This window comes from Polypterus senegalus, chromosome 16 (assembly GCF_016835505.1).
Source record: "Polypterus senegalus isolate Bchr_013 chromosome 16, ASM1683550v1, whole genome shotgun sequence".
NCBI classification, from domain to species: domain Eukaryota; kingdom Metazoa; phylum Chordata; class Cladistia; order Polypteriformes; family Polypteridae; genus Polypterus; species Polypterus senegalus.
Window position 1 is genome coordinate 57,788,686 of NC_053169.1, and position 23,047 is coordinate 57,811,732.

A 23,047-nucleotide genomic window follows, 5' to 3' on the forward strand; every position below is an offset into this window, starting at 1 on the left:
TGAAGCAGAAGTCAAGTCAGATGCTGAAGTCTGTTTACCTGAGAGTTAGTTGTCTGGAATTTTATAGGGTTAAATAATTTATCTTTATTTGGAATACATACATTTCATGTGTGTTCTGTGTCAGCAACAATCTGGGTAAATGTAGGATAACAGGAAATGCAAGGCAAGAAATGTTGAACATATAACTAAAACAATCTTTTTTTATGTTATAGTAATAATTGGCAAAGTGCTGACGTGAAGTGTATAATTTGTGAAGACTGAAGTCCAAATATCAAATTAACACGTTCACAAAAGGTATAACACAACAAGTGCGCCTTTATTCAAGAATATAACCAAAGATAAAGAAAGTATTCAATGTACTGTACATGTTGCTGTCAATATGTGAAAACCGAAGCCCAAGTATTAATTTCATTGCTAGTTTAGAGGTAGAACGCTTCCCTGCATTTTCTGCTTTGAGTAGTGAGCTGCTGTTGTAGTTATTACTATTACAGTATATATTAAAAACATACTTTTGATTTGAGTCTATAACAACCAGTATAAAGTTTTGCTGCTTATAAAAGATATCGCTGAAGGGGTATAAGCAGACACACAAACGCTGGTGAATCATGTCTTCTTGGTATCTTGTTGTTACTTGAATTTTGTCTCTATTCAGCTTTATTCTTGAAACTTTTGCAAAAATGTTTGTTTTATATTCCAGTAACCACTTGAATGATATCACATCTTTCTCTCCCTCTCTCATACACACACATATCTATGCATGAAAATGCAATTATTTGAAAACACTATGTCATTTGAACATGTTTTTTCTCCAATCTTGCCTAATCTCTGCTTTATGATGCATTGTACTGAGAATGCAGACAGACTTCTTTTTCTGGGGCACATACACAATCAGAGTGGCAATACCAGATATATATGCCAGCATGGAGAATTGCACGCGTACTGAAATGACTTTAGCTGCAGGTGGAAGTTCTATCCCATTTTAATTATGGTGCCAAGCAGAGTTGTGTTGCCGTGCGGCTGTCTATTAGCCAGTGAAAGCAATGTGAAGTAGTTGTCTGTTGTTACGGTTCTGCCTTTGTTCAGAAACGGCTTTATGACCACAGTCTCGGAAAGTCTTTCTCCCATGGGAATACTGAGATCTTTTCCTAAATAAGGAGTAACATTTCACATGCACTTGCAAATCTGTCATTTTTCTAATGTTCTACATGGGTGTCATCGTTGTCAAAGTGCAAATGTTGCATGGTAGTTTGATAGTGGTCATCGTATCTTTGATTGCTGGTACAACAAATAGTTCTGATCAGGCATCAACTACAACATCAACTGTGGTCGTTGCTGCTCTTGTAAAAAGAATGGAAATAAACACCATCAACTCAGAGAGGGAGAGGCAAGTTCGTTGTAATGCGTGAACATCACTGTGAGAATAAAACCGAATAATAATAAAAAGCGCTAACTTTTACAATTAGCCAAAATTTACACCAGGTGCTACAGACTCAAATCAAATGTATGTTTTTATTATATTATAGTAATAATAACAACAGCCCACTAATCAAAACTGAAAATGCAGGGAAGACCCAGGATCGAACCTGCAACCTCTTGATTTAGAAGTAGCCGTTCTTGACTCTAAACCAGCCATGAAATTGATATTTGGGCTTTGGTTTTTAAATATTGACAGCAACATGTATATCAAATAATTTATTTTTCTTTGGTTATGTTCTTGAATAAAAATACACTTGTTTTATTATACCTTTGTGAAAGTATTTAGTATTTGAACTTCAGTCTTCATACATTATCACATCAACATTTTTTCAATTACCACTATAACATGAAAAAAGTTTGTATAGCTCTATGAATACACATGAAATGTATGTACTCCAAATAACTATATATTATTTACCCTTTACAATTCCAGGCACCTCACACCCAGATAAACATACTTGAGCTCTGAGAATTTTGTGTCTCACTTCAGCTGCATCGGTGGGTGATGGAATAACAGACTGCTTGTGCTGATTGACACATTTGCAAAACAAAGACGCTGGTGTAGAGGTGCAAAGGAATTTAAGGTGGCTCGGCATTAGTTTTTTTCGTAGGCTTCAGGGATTCTAGTATTAATATAGTATTAGTATTTCATTGTGTGACACACAAATAACATTGAGCCAGCATTTCACAAAAAAACTGAATGAATTTAGTTTATTTACTAAATCACACTTAGTCCAATTTCAAAAGCCAGTCTCTTTCAGATGATTATGCACAAGGCAGGAGTCGATTTATAAATGAATACCAGACCTTGAACTCACAATATAACAGGTCAATTTAGTGTTGCTGATCAGCTGAAACATTCATGCCTTTGGGTTACGAGAGAAAAAGCATAGCGTTCAGAGAAAAATAAAAAAAACAAGCGGTTATGGATAGAAGACACACACATTAAAGACATTGTCAAGCCTGTTAATAAAAGCTGATTTAAAGTGAAAATAATCATACTTTGAAGAGTAAGGATGGTTTCAGTTGGGAAAACATTTGCCATTGTGTGCAAAATTACTTAGTTACATGTAAATTAAATAATAAGAATGCATGAGTAATTGAATAAAGACCCAGTGAAACAATTTTTTTTATTTTCAAGGTAGTTTGTTTTTTAAAATAACCATCGTCTTGTATATATAACTGGTTGGTGGGTTTTACTTTTATAACATGTAAAGCATTTATCAAATGCATTTTTGTGTGAATGGCATTAACAAATATTTACTTTTTTATTAGAAATTTTAAGAATATTATGTATTGTTTTTTTCTTTTTTTCTGTACAGTTACTCATTATTCAATGTGGTTACTTGTGAGCTGGTCCCATTGCAGCTCTGTTGTAAAATCCAGTTTGGCAGACAATGAACACCTGCACGACTGGTTAAAAAAGCTTGCTCTTCTTGTCCCAGAGGTGAGTGTAGATAAAAATAAGCATATGTATTTGTTATCAATTTTATCTGTACAAAAACCTCAAGTAAATCACATTTTCTTATGTGCAGTCAGCTCTGAGTGTGAAGAGGTTTTACTTTTCACCTTTTGGTTTTTAAGTCTTGGATTCCTTTTTACTTTTAAATACCCAGAAAGGCAATTTGTTTTAAACAAGAATCTGTTTGTGAAACAAGAGGTATCTCAATCCATGTGAAAGATTATTTTACATTCTCTTAATTAATAGTCTACAGAGCCCCAGAAGTGACATAATAGGCTTGGGTGTTTGATGTTAGAAGAAAATATTGATAATATTTTTTTTGGATGAGGGGTAAAAATGAACAAGTGATCACTTGATCACCTACCAGCGACTGGAGCAGTCTGATTTTATGCTTAAGAAGTCTGCCATTGACCACATACTGGTGCTGAGGATTCTCATGGAGCACAAATGCGAATATCTGCATGGTTTCTTTGCAGCCTTTGTTGATTTTCATAAACCATTGACTCGGTTGATCTAACTGCCCTGTGGGACATCCTGAGTCTTTAAGGGATTCCGTTAAGGTTGCTGGATATCATGGCCGGCTTGTACACTGGTACTGTGAGTGCTGTGCAAAGTGTTGGCAGAACCTCTGTGTTTTTCCCAGTTGATTCTGGGTTTCATTAGGGGTGTGATCTTGCTCCTACTCTGTTCAGTGCTTGCATGGACTGAATGTTGGGCAAGTTTGTGTGGTCCAGTGGCTGTGGGGCATCTGTTGGTGAAGAAAGATTCACTGATCTTGACTTTGCTGACGATGCTGTGATCTTAGTGGAGTCAATAGAGTCTCTGATCGGGGCTCTTGAGAGACTGAGTGAGGAGTCTGAGTGTCTGGGCTTGCGAGTGTCCTTGATAAAAAACAAGATCCAGGACTTTAATGACTTCTTAGGCACAGCCATCAGCAGTGTTTCTGTCTCCTGAGTGAGTATTGACCTTGTCGAGAGGTTTACTTACCTCGGCAGTGACATTCATGTCTCTGGTGACTTCCTATGAAATAAGTAGACTAATTGGGAGAACATGGGGTGTCATGAGGTCACTGGAAACTCCCCAAAACTATGCAAAGGGATAAAGGTCCAAGTCTTTAGAGTCCTGGTGCTTCCTGTATTGCTATATGTTTGCAACACATGGATGCTATCCAGTGACCTCAGACTAAAACCGGTCTCCTTCAGTACTGTGTCTCTTCAGAGAATCCTCGGGTACTGCTGCTTCGACTTTGTGTCAAATGAAAGGTTGATCACAGAGTCCAATATGAGGCAAATACCTGCATTGTGAGGCAGTGTCAGTTACAGCAATACGGCCTTGTGGCATGATTCCCTGAGGGTAAAAAGTATGTGAAATAGTTCTAAAGTCTAATGTCTGGAGCTTGAAGTTTATATATATTACAAGTACATTGTGGTCCTTGTGCCTCCTCCAGACCGCGAGGGGGCGTCCGTCCTGGTTATGTTGGGGGCCTTGGGTACAGGGCTTGGAAGCCCAGCCCTGTAGGGACCCGTGGCCACCGCCAGGCGGCGCCCCGGTGCTGGAATATCCCGTGTGGTCCCCGGCCGGGACGCCCAGGAGGACCAGAGGAGGGCTTGTGCCTCCTCCAGACCGCGAGGGGGCGATTGCGCTGGTTGTATTGGGGGCCACGGGTAGAGGGCTTGGAAGCCCAACCCTGTAGGGGCCTGTGGCCACCGCCAGGCGGCGCCCAGGTGCCTGAGGAACCCTGGAGCCCAGCACTTCCACCACACCAGGAAGTGCTGGGGGGAAGAGAACAGGAGACACCCGGACGGCTTCCGGATGCACAGCCAGCACTTCCGCCACACAGGGTTGTGTCCAAAGGAGAGTGCCGGGAAGCAGCTGGAGCCCATCCGGGTTCCCATTTAAGGGGCCGCCTCCCTCCAGTCATGAGTGGATGTCGGGTGGAAGAGGACAGAGCTGGATAGAGGACGGGAGGCGGCCAAGAGAAAGGCACAGAGACCATGAGGCCTGGACATTTGGGGGAACGGTGCTGGAGGCACTGGGAAGTGCACTGAGTTAAAATATTGTAAATATTGTAAATAAAAGTGTTTGTGGGTGAACTTACGATGTCCGTCGGCCTGTGTCCGGGTCCCAGTTCACAACATATATGAGCAACACACAACAAGTCAACTGAAACACAGCACTACGAACTGCTACAAGGTGCACTTGGAATGACTGCGAAGATGATCAGGTGTCTGCTGTTGTGGCAGTCTCAGTCAATCTCACAGCAGATATTGTATTCATCTGCTGTGTTTCAGTCAGCTCGTCATGTATCTCCTTGTAATATCTTTAAACTTTTGAATATTAAAACCTTAGAACAATCTAGACAAGAACAGGCCATTCAGCCCAACAAACCTCGCAGGCCCCAAAAGAAGCAGCCTTTGATTTTAGTCTGTAACGGCTGCTGTAAAGTTTGGCACATACTGTATATTGTCAGCACAGCACTATCAGATCTAAGCACTAGCGTGGTGAATCGCGTACTGGAATGACTTTAGCTGCAGGTGGAAGTCCCATTATACTTATGGTGCCAAGCAGAGTTGCGTTGCATTGCATTGCGGCAGTCCATTAGCCAGTGAAAGTGCTGTGAAGAAACTGTTGCTACAGTCCTCCCTTTTTCTAGTCTGACAGCGGTCACAGGACATCGTATCTTTGATTGCTGGTAAAACAAATAGTTCTGAGCAGGCATCAGCCTATGAAAAGAATGGAGATAAATGCCCTCAACTCAGAAAGGGAGAGGCAAATTCGTTGTACCACGTCAATGTCACTGAGAGAATAAAATTGAATAATAAAAAAACGAGCACTCACTTTTACAAGTAGCTAAAATTTACACTAGGTGTTACAGACTCAAATCAAGTATATGTTTTTATTACATTGTAGAAATAATAATAATAATAATTATCAGCTCACTTCTCAAAATGCTAAGCACCCGGTCTTGAACCTGGAATCTTCAGGTTATAAGGCAGCAGTTCTTACTTCTGCAACATTCAATAAATAGTACATGTAACTTCCCTGTCGATTGACATTTGAGCTTCAGTTTTTAACTCATTGACAGCCACATGTAAATCAAATGCATTTTTTTTCTTTGGTTATATTCCCGAATAAAAGCACATGTTTATTTGATATTTGGACTAAAGTCTTCGCACATTATATACTTTGCATCATGCTTTAGGTATGTGTTCAGCATTTCTTGCCTCGCATTTCCTTTCATCCTACACTTACCCAGATCTTTGTAGACACAGAACACACATTAAAGCGTGCATTCCAAATAATGATATACAGTGGAACCTCGAGATATGAGTTTAATTCGTTCCAGCACTGAGCTTGTATAGCGAATTTCTCGTATCTAGAATAAACTTCCCCATTGAAAATAATAGAAATCCAGTTAATCAGTTCCGCACCCCCAAAAATACCAACATAAAAATCAATTTTCCTAACAAATAACACTGATAAATAATATATACAAGTGGAACCTTGGCTTGCAAGTAACTTGGTTTACGAGTGTTTTGCAAGACGAGCTAAATTTTTTAATTTATTTCAACTTGATAAAACGAGCGATGTCTTGCAATACAAGTAGTATGGATACACTTTGTCTGCTGAGCGTCATGTGAGCATAACTGAGCTGATGGTTCTTCTCTCTTGTGCGCATCTCTCTCTCTCCTTATCTGTCTCGCTCGCGCACGCGTCTCTCTCTCTCTCTCTCTCTCTCTCCTTATCTCTCTCGCTCACTCGCGCATGCGTGCGTCTCTCCTCTTGAGGGCAATCGTCTCCTATTCTCCGTCTGCATGTCCACGATATTTTTGGATACGCTTATACAGCGAACTGCTACAGCGAAACAATTAAATCACAAGCGCACAAATGCGTAGATCCTCACACTACGGGAGAACAAGGAACACTGAGTGAGCTGACGGGCTGGCAGCGTCAGCTTGGGTGAATCCCCGAGTCGAGGCGGATCGTGAAACGCGAAACGCATAACCACAGCCTGGCTCGTGGCTCGTTACGCGAGCCAATGCTCGTATTTAGATCCGAATTTTTCGGTCATACTTTCCTCTTATCTTGAATTTCTCGTATACAGAGGTGATCGTATCTAGAGGTTCCACTGTACTGTATTATGTAACCTATACAACTCCAGGAACCTCACACGCAGATAAGGTGCCTTGGCTTGAGCTGGGAGAACATCGTGCCTGAGCTGAGCTCCATCTTCAGGGGGTGGGGGGTTGGGTCTTTGTGTGGGTCGGGGTTGGTTTGTGGTGTGAGACAGCAGGCTGCTTCCTTCTTATGCTGATCGACACAAAAGAAGCTGATACAGTGGTGCAAAGAGATTTAAGGTCGGCTGGGATTACAAGTTTTTTTGTAGGCTTTAGGAATTCTAGTGTTAATGGGCTCTATGCAGAAGCATGATTCTTTTGCAATGGCTATTTTTTTCATCTAGTACTTAAAAATAAAAAAATATTGTAATCCAGCAAAGGTAAGTGTAAGTGTTTGACTTTCTATGGAAAAGGAATATTAGATAAAGGAACACTGGAATCATGGGGTAGAAAGGTCCTTTTATCAGATTAGTCGGCCCAGCACTGACTCAGCTATAGAATGGCCAGTAGAAGGGATTGGTTAGTTGGACTGTGTATGTCTTGTCTGACTCCTTTTCTAGAATCTGACAGGGATTCTGCAATTGGTTGATGGACAGATGTTGTTTTTCATTTTTGTTAATTACTTTCTACTTTGTTTTTAATGTATTTGAGTTCAGTATTTTGTGAGAGGTATAATCTATTTTTGCATTTTGCCTTGTAGTTTGTACCATTGTATTGTATTTCTGAGGTGGTAATGGTAGATTGGCCTTCTAGCTCTGTGAATAGGATTACTTGTATTCTATTTTGTGTATTGTTTTTACTCTGTTTTTTTGACACCTATTGCACGCCCAACCTAGCTGTTTCTCTCCTTGAATTACCTTTTCCAAGATTTCTCCCATTTTTATATTCCCCTACCACGTTTTTTTGTGAACTTTTTTTTGTCATCTTAGGGAGTCAGTTCTGGGGGACTATTAAAAAACAGGGCCCGTTAAAACCCATTTAGGCATTTGTTTTGTGTTTTGGGCTGTACAATAAGTAATTTTTTGTTGTTATTTTACTTTCTAACAAAAATGCATACTCTAATGTCCCTTGTAATTATTTTTTAGACTGCTGTGAGGCATGAAGCTTGCAATGGACTGTACAAGTTGTCGCTTTCTGGGTTAGAGGGAGGAGAATCAATTAATCGATCTTTTTTGCTTCTTGCTGCTTCAACACTGTTAAAGTTTCTACCTGATGCTCAAGCTTTAAAACCTTTCAGGGTAAGTTAGTTTTTTTCCATTTTAATGTCATTACATAAAATAAAGGTCTTGTTTCAAGGCCTTTGCATCATAAATATACATTCTTTTCACCTGCCTAACTGATATATTAATATATTTATGAATATATTTGAACAGATAAAGATGCCAATAAATTACACAGTTTAAGTTATATTTGAGGGCAACGTTTTGGCTACAGGCTCTTGATGGTTTTATTTCTGGTACAGTCAGTTGTGTAGTTAAACCTTCTCCCCTCTCTGTCTGGGTTTCCAGGCTGAGTGAGAACTCTGAATTTGCTCTGTATAATTAAGCAAGCCATTGCGTTTATGAGCATGCTCTACAAGGCCAACCAAACTATGCAAGCTTCATTTCTGTCATCAGCCCAATGCTGCAGGTGTATACTAAATATGAATGGTAAGAAAATAAGTGAATGAATAAAAGTTTGATTTCAAATCGCCTTAACTTGCATTTGCCAACAAATGTTCCTCAGACCTTCCTAGTCTGTGGGCATCTATGGTGTTGATTATGCTGTTAACTAATTTGCTATGAAAAGGCAAATATCACTCTAAAAAGTGTATTAATGTTATTTTTACTCATTGTTTTAAAGAAAGTCATAATTTCTATTTTAGTTCAAGGTGTTTGAATGTTAATACATATACATTTTTACCTTGATTTGAACACTTTAACTTAATGTTCTTTAAAGTAATTAAATTATATTGTTTAGTGACATTCATGTTTCTGTGTGTTTGCAAAAAAGTGTAGAGCATTTCTTTCTCATGCACAGAATTCTCTTTTATCAACAGACAGAAGATTATGAAGAGGAACCAGTACTCCACACCGGATGTAAAGAATATTTCTGGTTGCTATGTAAACTCATTGATAATATTCATGTTAAAGATGCTACTCAGGTATGTAGTAGCTACATATAAACTAAAATATACAGTGTGTGTGTGTGTATATTTATATATGTGTATGTGTGTGTGTATATTTATATATGTGTATATATATATGTGTGTGTGTATATATATATATATATATATATATATATGTGTATATGTATATATGTATTTGTGTATATATATATATATATTTGTATATGTGTATATATGTTTATGTATATGTATACTAATAAAAGGCAAAGCCCTCACTGACTCACTCACTCACTCACTGACTGACTGACTCACTCATCACTAATTCTCCAACTTCCCGTGTAGGTAGAAGGCTGAAATTTGGACTTTCACATAGAAAATGTAATTTCTATACCACAGCCGTCGTGTAGCGCCTTTCAAAAAGGATCTACTACCGAGAGATGATCCATATACATTTTAGCTGCTGTTAGTACTACTTACCTGTTGTGTTATACCGTCTTTAAAATGTAGTTTACCCGAAACCCCTCCAGTAGTGCTCAGTGTATCTTTACTTCTTAAAACGGTAATGTTTTACTGTTTAATAACTTATAGACTACATTTTATTTTTTTTTCCATTGCACTCGGTGACCATATATATATACTAATATATATACTATATACTATATCTATACTAATAAAAGGCAAAGCCCTCACTCACTCACTCACTCACTCACTCATCACTAATTCTCCAACTTTCTGTGTGGGTGGAAGGCTGAAATTTGGCAGGTTCATTCCTTACAGCTTCCTTACAAAAGTTGGGCAGGTTTTATATCGAAATTCTACGCATAATGGTCATAACTGGAAGCAGTTTTTCCATTTACTGTAATGGAGATGAGCTTCAACGCCGTGGGGCGGAGTTTCGTGTGACATCATCACGCCTTCACGTAATCACGCAGTACATAGAAAACCAGGAAGAACTCAAAAAAGCGCTGAAGAAAACATGCATTATATAATTGAGAAGGCAGCGAAACAATAAGAAGCGAGCGAGTGACATATACAACCATATTCATGAGTTCTGCTACTGAAACAAAGCACGATGTAAACCTACACTTTAAATTAAGTTCATAGACAGGCTGCGCTGGCGTTTGTAATTTAGTGCCTGCCCATATAAGGCCGTCCGTCAGCGGCAATCCAATAGCAAACTGCCACGGGTAAATTATTCACGGGTGAAGGACTGTGCTTATGGAGAGGAAGATGAGATGGTCAGGGTGGTGTTTGACACAAACTCAGCGAAACTGCGAGAGAAAGTTTTAAGTGCCAGGACTAAGGTAACATTAAATACAGCCATGGACATAGCACGAGATGGCACCAGCACAGCTGGGAACCTTCGATGCATGTACACCGAGCGGCTCACGTGAACTGACGCAGTGCACAGATAAAAGCAACAGTTCCAAAGAGCTGAACAAAACCGAATTACACAATTGAAAAGGCAGCAAAAATATGAAGCGCCTGATACATACAAGCATATTCATAAATCCAACTACTGCGAAAACAAAGCACACGTTGGAAAAAGTCAATGTCCCGCTAAAGGAAGACAGTGTAAAAAAAACCGTGCATGCAGTGTGTCAGGTCTCAGATAAAGAAGAAGACGAGCTGTTTATTGATGCAGTAAGAAATGAATCGATGAATGAAACCTGTCATCTTTACAACGATTGACAAACACGGAATGTAACTTGAACACAACACATCCTACAAATACGAACCTGATTGAAAGAAATAATGATAATCAAATCCTTGATGACAGCAACACTCAGTAACACTCACAAAACAAATACTGTATATTGACAGTCATGTTACGTTATTTTTAAAATGTTCCCTTTTCTTTTCTAGCTTTTTAACACACTACTTCTCGCTGCGATACGGGTATATATATATATATATATATATATATATATATATATATATATATCCCGATCTACATACTCGAATAATGGATACTTTATTCGCCATCAATGATTGTTTTGGTAAAGCCATACTCAGTGTATTCATTAGATGAACGGTAAAAAAGTAAGAGCGAGGGGAGGATGACTTATTGAGGCATGCAGGCTGTAGTGCGTCAACTCTATCTGAATTGCGCGATCACATTTGAAAAAATATATCTTTTCAAGTTCTATTTAGTCCATATGTGTCAAACTCAAGGGCAGCGGGCCACATCCGGCCCGGCGTAATTATATCCGCCCGAGATCATTTTATATACTGTATTATTGTTATTAAAGCCGGTATATGAAGCGCTGGTAACACAATAAACTACAGATCCCATAATGCAGCGCTTCAGCTGCCTTGCCAACACTTACGCGTTAATCAAGTCTACCTTATGATGCTGCAAGTTATTGCGAAGCTAGCTCACACGATGCTGAAGAGAAAAGTTGATTCTGAAAATAGAGCCTTTAAAACCGATGGGAGGCTGAGTATATGTTTACTGAACCCGTGTGTCTCATTTGTGGAGCTAATGTGGCTGTAATTACAGAATTTAATCTAAGACGGCACTATGAGACAAAACATCAGGGTAACCTGAATGCAATGCAGAAGATACAGAAAGCAGCATAATTAAATAAGAATCTGACACTTCAGCGGACGCTTTTACCCGTGCACAATCACAAAGTGATTTCAAGTGAAGCTGCTTTTATGGGAGACACAAATGCACCAGTTCACCTTGCCCCACTTTCCCTGTTGCCAAGTAATGTTAAACCAAGTCGTCACTACGGTGTTCCCAAATCGCACTTTGCTGATAAACTGAGCGCACTGCGCACTGAGTTTGCACGGCGCTTTGGTGACTTTGAAGAACAAAAAAAGTCCGTCTACATGCGGCTCGAACCTTGTGCATGTTTGGTAGCACATATCTGTGTGAGAAGCTCTTCTCAGTGATAAAGACTAACAAAACAGCACACAGGAGTCGCCTCACTGATGAGCACCTGCAATCCATCCTGAGAATCTCCACAACACAGAACCTCACACCAAACAGAAACGAACCTGTTGCCAAAAAAAGATGCCAGGCGTCCAGCTCTAAAATGACATATGAGCAAAGACAACTGAATGATTTGATTTGTTATTGCTGAAAGGAACACATTTTATTTATATTTCCAGGTTTTGTTATGCAGCATGTTCATATTTGAATTTGTATAATTTTGACAGGATATATTTTTATGGAGAGCAAAATCTTTTGGGATATTTAAAATCTAAGTTTATTTTTTATATAAAATTACATAAGAGTAAAGAAATTTGAATGTTTGTTCTTTTAACGTTTACTTTATTTCTAACTTGTATAATTTAGACAGGATATATTTTTATGGAGAGCAAAATATTATAAGTTGTTTAAGGTTTGAGTTGATTTATTCACGAATAATATTCCTGTCTGTTTTTACCATTCCTACCAAAGATATTTCTGTCGACTAAATAAAAATTCCTTCTATTTAAAATTTAAATAGAACTTGAACAAATACGATAGTTCATAATATCCACGCAGACTTGCACGTAAGAGCGGAGTCATCCGTTTTAACAAGCAGCGTATTGCACTGATACGAAATAGCTGTGTGTGTATATATGTAGATATGTATGTATATGTATATATATGTTTATATATGTGTGTGTGTATGTGTATGTATATGTATGTGTATATATGTAGATATATATACAGTATGTATGTATATATGTGTATATATGTGTATATGTATAGATATGTATATATATATGTTTATGTGTGTGTGTGTAAATATATATATATATATATATATATATATATGACAACAACACTCATCACTCACAACAGTGACAAAACAATTACATTGACAATCATGTTACGTTATTTTCAAAATGTTTCCTTTTCTTTTCATTGCTTCTTTAACACACTACTTCTCCTTGAAGCGTATTTTGCTAGTATATATATATATATATATATATATATATATATATATATATATATATATATATATAGATATGTGTATATATATATATATGTGTATATAGATATGTGTATATATATATATATGTGTATATATATATGTGTATATATGTATATATATATGTGTGTATATATATATATGTATGTGTGTACATATATATATATATATATGTACATATGTGTATATATATATATATATATATATATATATATATATATATATATGTACATATGTATCTATACTAATAAAAGGCAAAGCCCTCACTCACTCACTCACTCACCACTAATTCTCCAACTTCCCGTGTGGGTGGAAGGCTGAAATTTGGCAGGTTCATTCCTTACAGCTTCCTTACAAAAGTTGGGCAGGTTTCATTTCGAAATTCTACGCGTAATGGTCATAACTGGAAGCTGTTTTTCCATTTACTGTAATGGAGATGAGCTTGAACGCCTGGGGGAGTTTCGTGTGACATCATCACGCCTCACACGTAATCACGCAGTACATAGAAAATCAGGAAGTCCTCCAAAAAGTGCTGAAGAAAACATGCATTATATAATTGAGAAGGCAGCGAAACAATAAGAAGTGAGCGAGTGACATATACAACCATATTGATGAGTTCTGCTACTTCGGAAACAAAGCACGATGTAAACCTACACTTTAAATTAAGTTCATAGACAGGCTGCGCTGGCGTTTGTAATTTAGTGCCTGCCCATATAAGGCCGTCCGTCAGCGGCAATCCAATAGCAAACTCCACTAAATATTCACGGGTTAAGGACTGTGCTTATGCAGAGGAAGATGAGATGGTCAGGTGGTGTTTGGCACAAACTCAGCGAAACTGCGAGAAAGTTTTAAGTGCCAGGACTAAGGTAACATTAAATACAGCCATGGACATAGCACGAGATGGCACCAGCACAACTGGGAACTTCGATGCATGTACACCGAGCGGCTCACGTGAACTGGCGCAGTGCACAGATAAAAGCAACAGTTCCAAAGAGCTGAACAAAACCGAATTACACAATTGAAAAGGCAGCAAAAATATGAAGCGCCTGATACATACAAGCATATTCATAAATGCAGCTACTGTGGAAACAAAGCACACGGTGGAAAAAGTCAATGTCCCGCTAAAGGAAGACAGTGTAAAAAACCCGTGCATGCAGTGTGTCAGGTCTCAGATAAAGAAGAAGACGAGCTGTTTATTGATGCAGTAAGAAACGAATCGATGAATGAAACCTGTCATCTTTACAACGATTGACAAACACGGAATGTAACTTGAACACAACACATCCTACAAATACGAACCTGATTGAAAGAAATAATGATAATCAAATCATTGATGACAGCAACACTCAGTAACACTCACAAAACAAATACTGTATATTGACAGTCATGTTACGTTATTTTTAAAATGTTCCCTTTTCTTTTCTAGCTTTTTAACACACTACTTCTCGCTGCGACGCGGGTATATATATATGTATATATATATCCCGATCTACATACTCGAATAATGGATACTTTATTCGCCATCAATGATTGTTTTTGTAAAGCCATACTCAGTGTATTCATTAGATGAACGGTAAAAAGTAAGAGCGAGGGAGGATGACTTATTGAGGCATGCAGGCTGTAGTGCGCGTCAACTCTATCTGAATTGCGCGATCACATTTGAAAAAATATATCTTTTCAAGTTCTATTTAGTCCATATGTGTCAAACTCAAGGGCCGCGGGCCACATCCGGCCCGGCGTGTAATTATATCCAGCCAGCGAGATCATTTTATATACTGTATTATTGTTATTAATGGCCCGGGTATATGAAGCGCTGGTAACACAATAAACTACAGATCCCATAATGCAGCGCTTCAGCTGCCTTGCGAACACTTACGCGTTAATCAAGTCTAGCTTATGATGCTGCAAGTTATTGCGAAGCTAGCTCACACGATGCTGAAGAGAAAAGTTGATTCTGAAAATAGAGCCTTTAAAAACCGATGGGAGGCTGAGTATATGTTTACTGAACCCGTGTGTCTCATTTGTGGAGCTAATGTGGCTGTAATTACAGAATTTAATCTAAGATGGCACTATGAGACAAAACATCAGGGAGTTCTGTGTTGTGGAGATTCTCAGGATGGATTGCAGGTGCTCATCAGTGAGGCTGAAAGACCTGAATGCAATGCAGAAGATACAGAAAGCAGAAGAATTAAATAAGAATCTGACACTTCAGCGGACGTTTTACCCGTGCACAATCACAAAGTGATTTCAAGTGAAGTTGCTTTTATGGGAGACACAAATGCACCAGTGCAACTTTCCCTGTTGCCAAGTAATGTTAAACCAAGTCGTCACTACGGTGTTCCCAAATCGCACTTTGCTGATAAACCGAGCGCACTGAGTTTGCACGGCGCTTTGGTGACTTTGAAGAACAAAAAAAGTCCGTCTACATGCGGCTCGAACCTTGTGCATGTTTGGTAGCACATATCTGTGTGAGAAGCTCTTCTCAGTGATAAAGACTAACAAAACAGCACACAGGAGTCGCCTCACTGATGAGCACCTGCAATCCATCCTGAGAATCTCCACAACACAGAACCTCACACCAAACAGAAACGAACCTGTTGCCAAAAATAGATGCCAGGCGTCCAGCTCTAAAATGACATATGAGCAAAGACAACTTAATGATTTGATTTGTTATTGCTGAAAGGAACACATTTTATTTATATTTCCAGGTTTTGTTATGCAGCATGTTCATATTTGAATTTGTATAATTTTGAAAGGATATATTTTTATGGAGAGCAAAATCTTTTGGGATATTTAAAATCTAAGTTTATTTTTATATAAATTTACATAAGAGTAAAGAAATTTGAATGTTTGTTCTTTTAAGTTATTTAAGGTTTGAGTTGATTTATTCACGAATAATATTCCTGTCTGTTTTACCATTCCTACCAAAGATATTTCTGTCGACTAAATAAAAATTCCTTCTATTTAAAATTTAAATAGAACTTGAACAAATCGATAGTTCATAATATCCACGCAGACTTGCACGTAAGAGCGGAGTTATCCGTTTTAACAAGCAGCGTATTGCACTGATACGAAATAGCTGTGTGTGTATATATGTAGATATGTATGTATATGTATATATGTGTGTTTGTATATATATGTGTATATGTATAGATATGTATATATATGTTTATGTGTGTGTGTAAATATATATATATATATATTTATATATATATATATATATATATATGACAGCAACACTCATCACTCACAACAGTGACAAAACAATTACATTGACAATCATGTTACGTTATTTTCAAAATGTTTCCTTTTCTTTTCATTGCTTCTTTAACACACTACTTCTCTGAAGCCTTGGTATTTTGCTAGTATATATATAAATTATATGTGTGTGTATATATATATATATATATATATATATATATATATATATATATATATATATATATATATATATATATATACACATACATATATATGTATGTGTATATATATATATATATATATATATATATATGTATGTGTATATATTTATATATGTTTATATGTTTATATAAATGTTTATATGTGTTTAAAGTTTGTATTAACCCTTAACTCTTTCTCATCTCATAAGGACTCGCACAATGTACTTTATGAACCGGTGTTAAAGCGGCTATTTATATGCATGCTGTGAGATTGTAATATAAAATATTGCAATCATTTTGAATTGTACATGTTTTTAATGTAATTCAATACTATATCACTGAATTGTATGACACAGTCTAGGAATATCTGAAAATTAACCTGATCCATTTCTTCAGTGCTCATTTCTCACCTGTTACACTTTCATCAACTGCAGGATTTGCACTTGTATCACATTTCACTTCAGTTATAAAATGTTCTTTGTAGACAAAGTCATTGCAAGAAGAACATCTCATTGTTGTCATACATACGTAAGTACCCGTGAGATGTACCAAATGCACCGTATGGAACTTGCAACTATGCATCCACTCAGAAAACTGGCTGGGGGCACACTGGAGGGGAATCATTGCGGCACTGTACTTGTAGTGAATTAAATTGAGGATCAGTGACAGATGCTGCTGGTAGGTTCAAGTAATAGGACGTTGGACATAAATAACAGAGATTGGTGTACAAAACACACCAGCGCAAGTAGTAAAGGGTTAAATTCAAGCATGCGTTTGTATATATTAATGTTTAATCTACTTTTTAGAATAATTTTATGTGCTTTCCTGTTAATCTTCTTGCTGCAGACAACATTACTTGATTTAGATGCTTTGGCAAGACATCTTGCAGACTGCATTCGAAGGTTAGTGTGAAGTTTACTTAAAAAAAATTTTTTTTGCTTACAATATGTTAGATTCTTTCAATATGCCACAAATATTTACACTTCTCTGCCATTTAACTTAGTAGGGAGATTTTGGATCAGCAAGATGGGAATATTGAAGATGACGGACTGACCGGTTTGTTAAGACTGGCTACTAGTGTTGTGAAGCATAAGCCTCCTTTTAAATTCTCACGTGAAGGACAGGTAAGTTTTAAACAATTTTTGAACATTATATTTCCACTGTATTTTTTTTGTGACTCTATTACAAATGAAAGTGAATATCTGAAAAATTCAGTTAATTGATTAAATAAATAATAAGGTGTTTTGTGTAATATACAGTATATTGTCCTATCCAAAGGTTTGAAAATATTTTCTGTTCAAAAAATTCCATACTTGATAATGCTAAACCTGAACATTGTCATTTACATTTACAATTCTAAACCAAAACTTTCCAAATTTGCTAAATTTCCATGAGATCATAGAAAAAAGGGCAATCTTATAATGGAATTAAGCAGCAAATGTGCGAGATAGGAATTAATTATGGGCATTATGTGTTTTGCTGGAGTGAAAACGAACAAGATTAAATATACAGTATAGTGTATGTTTTCACACACCTGACAATGATGAGAAAGCCTTTACACGGCCCTCCCAAAGACAAAATAAAAATGAAGTGGTAAAGAGAGCATATAATAGTGGCATTAAGTATTGACTGAAGTAAGTTGAGGAATAAGCTTCTTGAATGAGATCAAATCTGTCTCTGCATCTCTGACATATGCACACATAAAAACATCACTGTTTGAAAATGCTATACCATTTGAACATGAGTTGTCAATTGAACATTTTTTTTTCTCCCCCAAACCCCCCACCTCCCCCCAATCGATCTTGCCTGCACTCTGCATTGTGATGCATGGTACTGAAATTGCAGACAGACACCGTCAGCATGGCACTGCCAGGTCTAAACAGTAGCATGGATAGTCTGGTAGTGCTCACAGGGCCATTGTATCTTTGATTGCCAGTACAACAAATAGTTCTAAGCCGGCATCAGCCACAGCACCAACTGTTGTCATTGCTCCTCTTGTGAAAGTAATGGAGATAAACAGCATCAACTCAGAGAGTGACAGGTGAGTTCGTTGTACCACGCGAACGTCATTAACAGAATAATACTGAATAAATAAAAAAGCGCTAACTTTTACAAGCAGCCAAAATTTACACCGGGTGTTACTGACTCAAATCAAATGTATGTTTTTATAATAATAATAATAATAGCAGCTCAGGTTATAAGGCAGCAGGTCGTACCTCTACACCATCCAAGAACACATACCAGCTTTCTGTTGATTGACATTTGAGCTTGTGTTTTTAACTCATTGACAGCAACATGTAAATTGGACGATTTTTTATCTTTTTTTTTTTTCTTACTTTGGTTATATTCTTAAGTAAAAGCGCACGTGTTTATTTCATATTTGGACTAACGTCTTCACACATTACACACTTCACGTCATTATTAGTATAACAAGTATGTGTTCAGCATTTCTTGCCTTGTATTTCTTTTCATCCTACACTTACACAGATCTTTGTGGACACAGAACACACACAAAATGCATATGTTCCAAATAACGATATATTATTTAGCTGCTATTTATTAGACTCCAGACACAAGTGTACATAAACAGTCAAGTGTATTCACTTTAGTGATTTTCTTTATATATAAGTATCTTTGGTAGGTTGTTCCTCCCAGAACACGAGTAACCACAATATAATGACGAATCTCCTCCAGTCAAGGCTTGTCTCTCTACCTCCTGACTCAAATTTGCCTGGGTGAGACGGAGTGGCCTCCTTTAATCTAGAACTAGGTGTACTTCAAGTATTGCCACATTAAACCTAGGAAGCTCTTCTGGGTCAGGTGAAGGCCTTATAAAGTAGGGACAGCCAATCCCTGCATCCCCTCCAGGTGGCATCCATGGATCCATATAGGGCTGCCCCATGGGACTGCAACTCCCAATACACCCTATGGTTACGGATCTGTGTACTTTGGCCCAAGAATACTGCCACCCAGTGCAATGGAGGTACATACAGTCTTGATCTGCACAGTTCGTCAATTGCACTCTCCTTCCAGTTGGGCACGGATCTTCTGTTGAAACCCACCAGGTTGCTAGTCTGTTCATGTTAGCATTGCTTGTTCAGCTTTTGGCCAAGATCGGACATGCCCTGCCCCTGAATATTCACTGCACTGACCTCCAGGCCAAGCGAGTAAATAGGGTCCATCTCAGCCGAGATGCATCCCAGCCATCCACTACAGTTTGTGTGTGTATAGTCGTTGAATAATGGCAACTCCTGATTGCTTTATTTTAAAGCTATTTAATCAGCTTTTTTTTGTGTACCAGTTATGAAAAAGGAAAAAAACTTACCCCAATTCACATGCAAAATGCTTTTAAATTTAGATAGTGAGATAGATACTTTATACTGTCATGCTGAGAACATAGTCAAATGAAATACCACCATATAGTAGTATATAGCAAGCTTTACATACTGAACTGATTCATCACTGCAAGGTGTTTCCTACCACTATACAGTATTTGGATTCTTGCATTGATTAATTCATTAAAATTCATGAATTCATTTTATGTCTCAAGGTACTTATCTGCTCACTCCTGTATTACAAATGAACATTTTATGTGAAGTACCAATATTGCAGCAAACTGATGCAGTCTCTCTTGCAAGCATGGTGAGTTAGACATAGGCTGCAGGGGATATTTTAGAAAAATGAAAACTAATCATCCACTTTAATAAAACCCTTGTGTGCGTCCAGTGTCCGTGTGTGTGTGTCTTCTGGTGAAGTGCATATGCACGGGGCCACACAGCACGTGTTCAGTCTCTCCTTGTGCATTCCCTGTGCAGAGAGATACACACACAGGCGCGCGCGAGTCACGCACGCACGCACGCACACACACACACACACACACACACACACACACACACACAGAGTCCGTGTGTGTGTCTTCTGGAGAAGTGCGCATGCGCGGGGCCACACAGCACGTGTTCAGTCTCTTCCTGTGCAGGGAGAGACAGACACACACACACAGGCGTGCGCCCGTCACGCACGCGCGACAGACAGACAGACACACATACAGACACGGAGGCGTGCGCTTAAGAGACACACGCGAGAGACACACACACAGGCACGCGTGCATTGTTGCAATGTTACTTTTCTTGGTTGTTTATTAAATTACAGATTTTTCAAATGTTCATTTTTTCCCCTGTGCTTAAAACTCAGTAAAAAAAAAGTTTTTAGCAAGCGGGCCATAAGGCTATAGCGCAAATTCAAGTGTTAGTTTTCTCTGTTGTTCAAGGCTTTCTTAGTGTTAGTCAATGTTTTTACATTTAGTTTACTATTACGCTTTCTATGGTATAGTTAACTGTATTTGTGCTTTAAAAACTTAAAAAAATATATATTTACATACAGTTTATACGGTCTGGAATGGATTATTGTCGTGAACCGAGGTTCCACTGTATTACTGTCAGACAAAATATCAGGCATTTCACAGAAATACAAACCAGTATTACTGAGAGAGAAAATTAAAGGCACACAATACAGTGACACATATTACAGCCACATACAAGGTCCCTTGCCATTTAATATAGACTGTTCATACAAATGTTTATGCACTACTGTTCTAGCGCCCGTTATTTTAATGGGCTTAATGTCTAGTGTTGTACATAATATATGCTGGGTCATTCCTTGTCAAATCAACCAAAGGCCCGCACACTTCGGACTAAGGTTATTATAGTTAACGAAAACTAAAATCAAAACTGAAACTATTATTAAAAAAAAATTTCATAAACTGAAATTAAATAATTAACAAAACCGAAATGAAAAACTAAAACTAAACAAAACTATTAAAGTAGCTGGAAAGACTAACTGAAATAAAATAACAATTTACTAAAATACTTTTAGTTTTCATTTTTGAATGAATATTCTTGCTGTTAGCCTTTAACCCTTGTAAGTTTTAACTCCAAAACAGAAAGTCATCCACCACAAGCCGCCCACACTTATTCATCCAGTGAACGGCGGCTGGTGATGTAGGGCAGGTGTTAACACAGCATTTGCGGTGACAGAGCAAGCTGAATGCGGGTGCAAAAAGTGTGTGAAATAGAATGTGATTTATGTGCCGCCTTTCTCTGCACTTGTTGTATATCAAGATGTAATTCAAATGGCTGAAATCAGACTCTGCTGGTCAACAAAATGTTTACCATATGGGCAGAAAAATCAAGAGTGAGTAACGTTTCAGTTTTTTTCTCAGGTGACTGCTTTTTGTTGACAGCAATTCACCTGCCACTTTGCACAGGAGAAATCATTTTTACTTTCTCATATACGAAGTATAGAGAAAGTATAATAATCATGAAAAAATTTGACCTCAATATTTTGATGAATCTTGACATTATAGACCTCCCAGTTTCCAAAATCTGGAATTGTGTGTGTGTCTGTGTGTGTGTAAACACAATAACTCCAAAACGCAACTAGATAGATGGATGAAATTCGGCATGTGGTTGTTACACCACAATTGTAGATCTGTATTAACTTTTGGGCCAAATCCATCATCTAGAAGTGGTACTTTACCTGAACATATACTGAATTTTTTTTTTCATGCAGCTGCAGAGTCCGATTTATTAATAATTGTTCAATATATTATTAATGTGATTTGATTTGTTGTTGATGATTCCTTAATGTACATAATATAAAAATATAATCATTGTCTTGCGGTTTACTCCTCAAATATCCATCCCCATACAGTATAGTGAGTATACAAGAAAGTCTAGTTGAGACCATTACCAGTTTTTGAAAATAAAACGGCACCGATTGAGAGACTGACTAGGTCATCATACAAGATCAGCATATTGTTGCTGACCAATCACTTTTGCTTTAAAAACATAATTTAACAGTGAAGTGATACAAACAAATGTAGGTAGGCGAAGAGAGTCTGCTAAGTGATGAAAAACATACTAATGGGTTCTTGCATATATTCTATATTTATAATTTATCTTTTTTTACTTCATATTCACAACTCAAAATATCTGAAATTGTGAAAGTAAGGATTATATTTTAAAATATTTGTCTCCCTTTTTGCAATTTTTTTTTTCTCTCTCTCTCTCAAAATAGATAGTTGAAATAGCATATTCTTTTTGTTCTTAACATCAGCCTTATCATGCATATTGCATACCAGGGATTTTTCCTGCCATACATCCAAACCTGCTGGGATAGACTCCAGTTTTCCTGCGATCCTTCTCTGGATAAGCAGGCTTAGATAATGTCGTATATATTGTTCTTAATCTCAGACGCTGTCTCTGTTGTTTTATGCCTGTCTATACTCCTATTACCTGCTCTTGCTCTGCTCATTATGGGTTTACTGTCCTTTATGTTGGGCTATTCAAGTGTCACTGCCCCTAACTTTCACACTATATGCTTGTTTTTCTTTGTTTCCTTCAATACAGCTAGGTGGGTTCTGCACACTGATTCAAGTCTTACAGCCCTGTTCTTCCTAAGCCCCCATGATTTTCATGAAAAAATATTTTAAAAAATTATGTAAAATTGTTCATATTTAGTCTCTAGTTTTGATTATGCTTGTTTTATCAGAC

At 37.6% G+C, this 23,047-nt stretch overlaps 1 protein-coding gene across 1 annotated transcript in view; it reads left to right on the forward strand.

Moving 5' to 3' along the window:
- usp34 (ubiquitin specific peptidase 34) overlaps window positions 1-23,047 on the forward strand; it is a 480,412-nt gene that overhangs the window by 320,685 nt on the left and 136,680 nt on the right. The window contains exons 36-40 of the mRNA XM_039738342.1: window positions 2,799-2,923; window positions 8,142-8,294; window positions 9,095-9,199; window positions 17,343-17,398; window positions 17,500-17,620. Of these exons, the coding sequence (XP_039594276.1) occupies window positions 2,799-2,923; window positions 8,142-8,294; window positions 9,095-9,199; window positions 17,343-17,398; window positions 17,500-17,620 (560 nt within the window). The remainder of the gene's footprint in view (window positions 1-2,798; window positions 2,924-8,141; window positions 8,295-9,094; window positions 9,200-17,342; window positions 17,399-17,499; window positions 17,621-23,047) is intronic.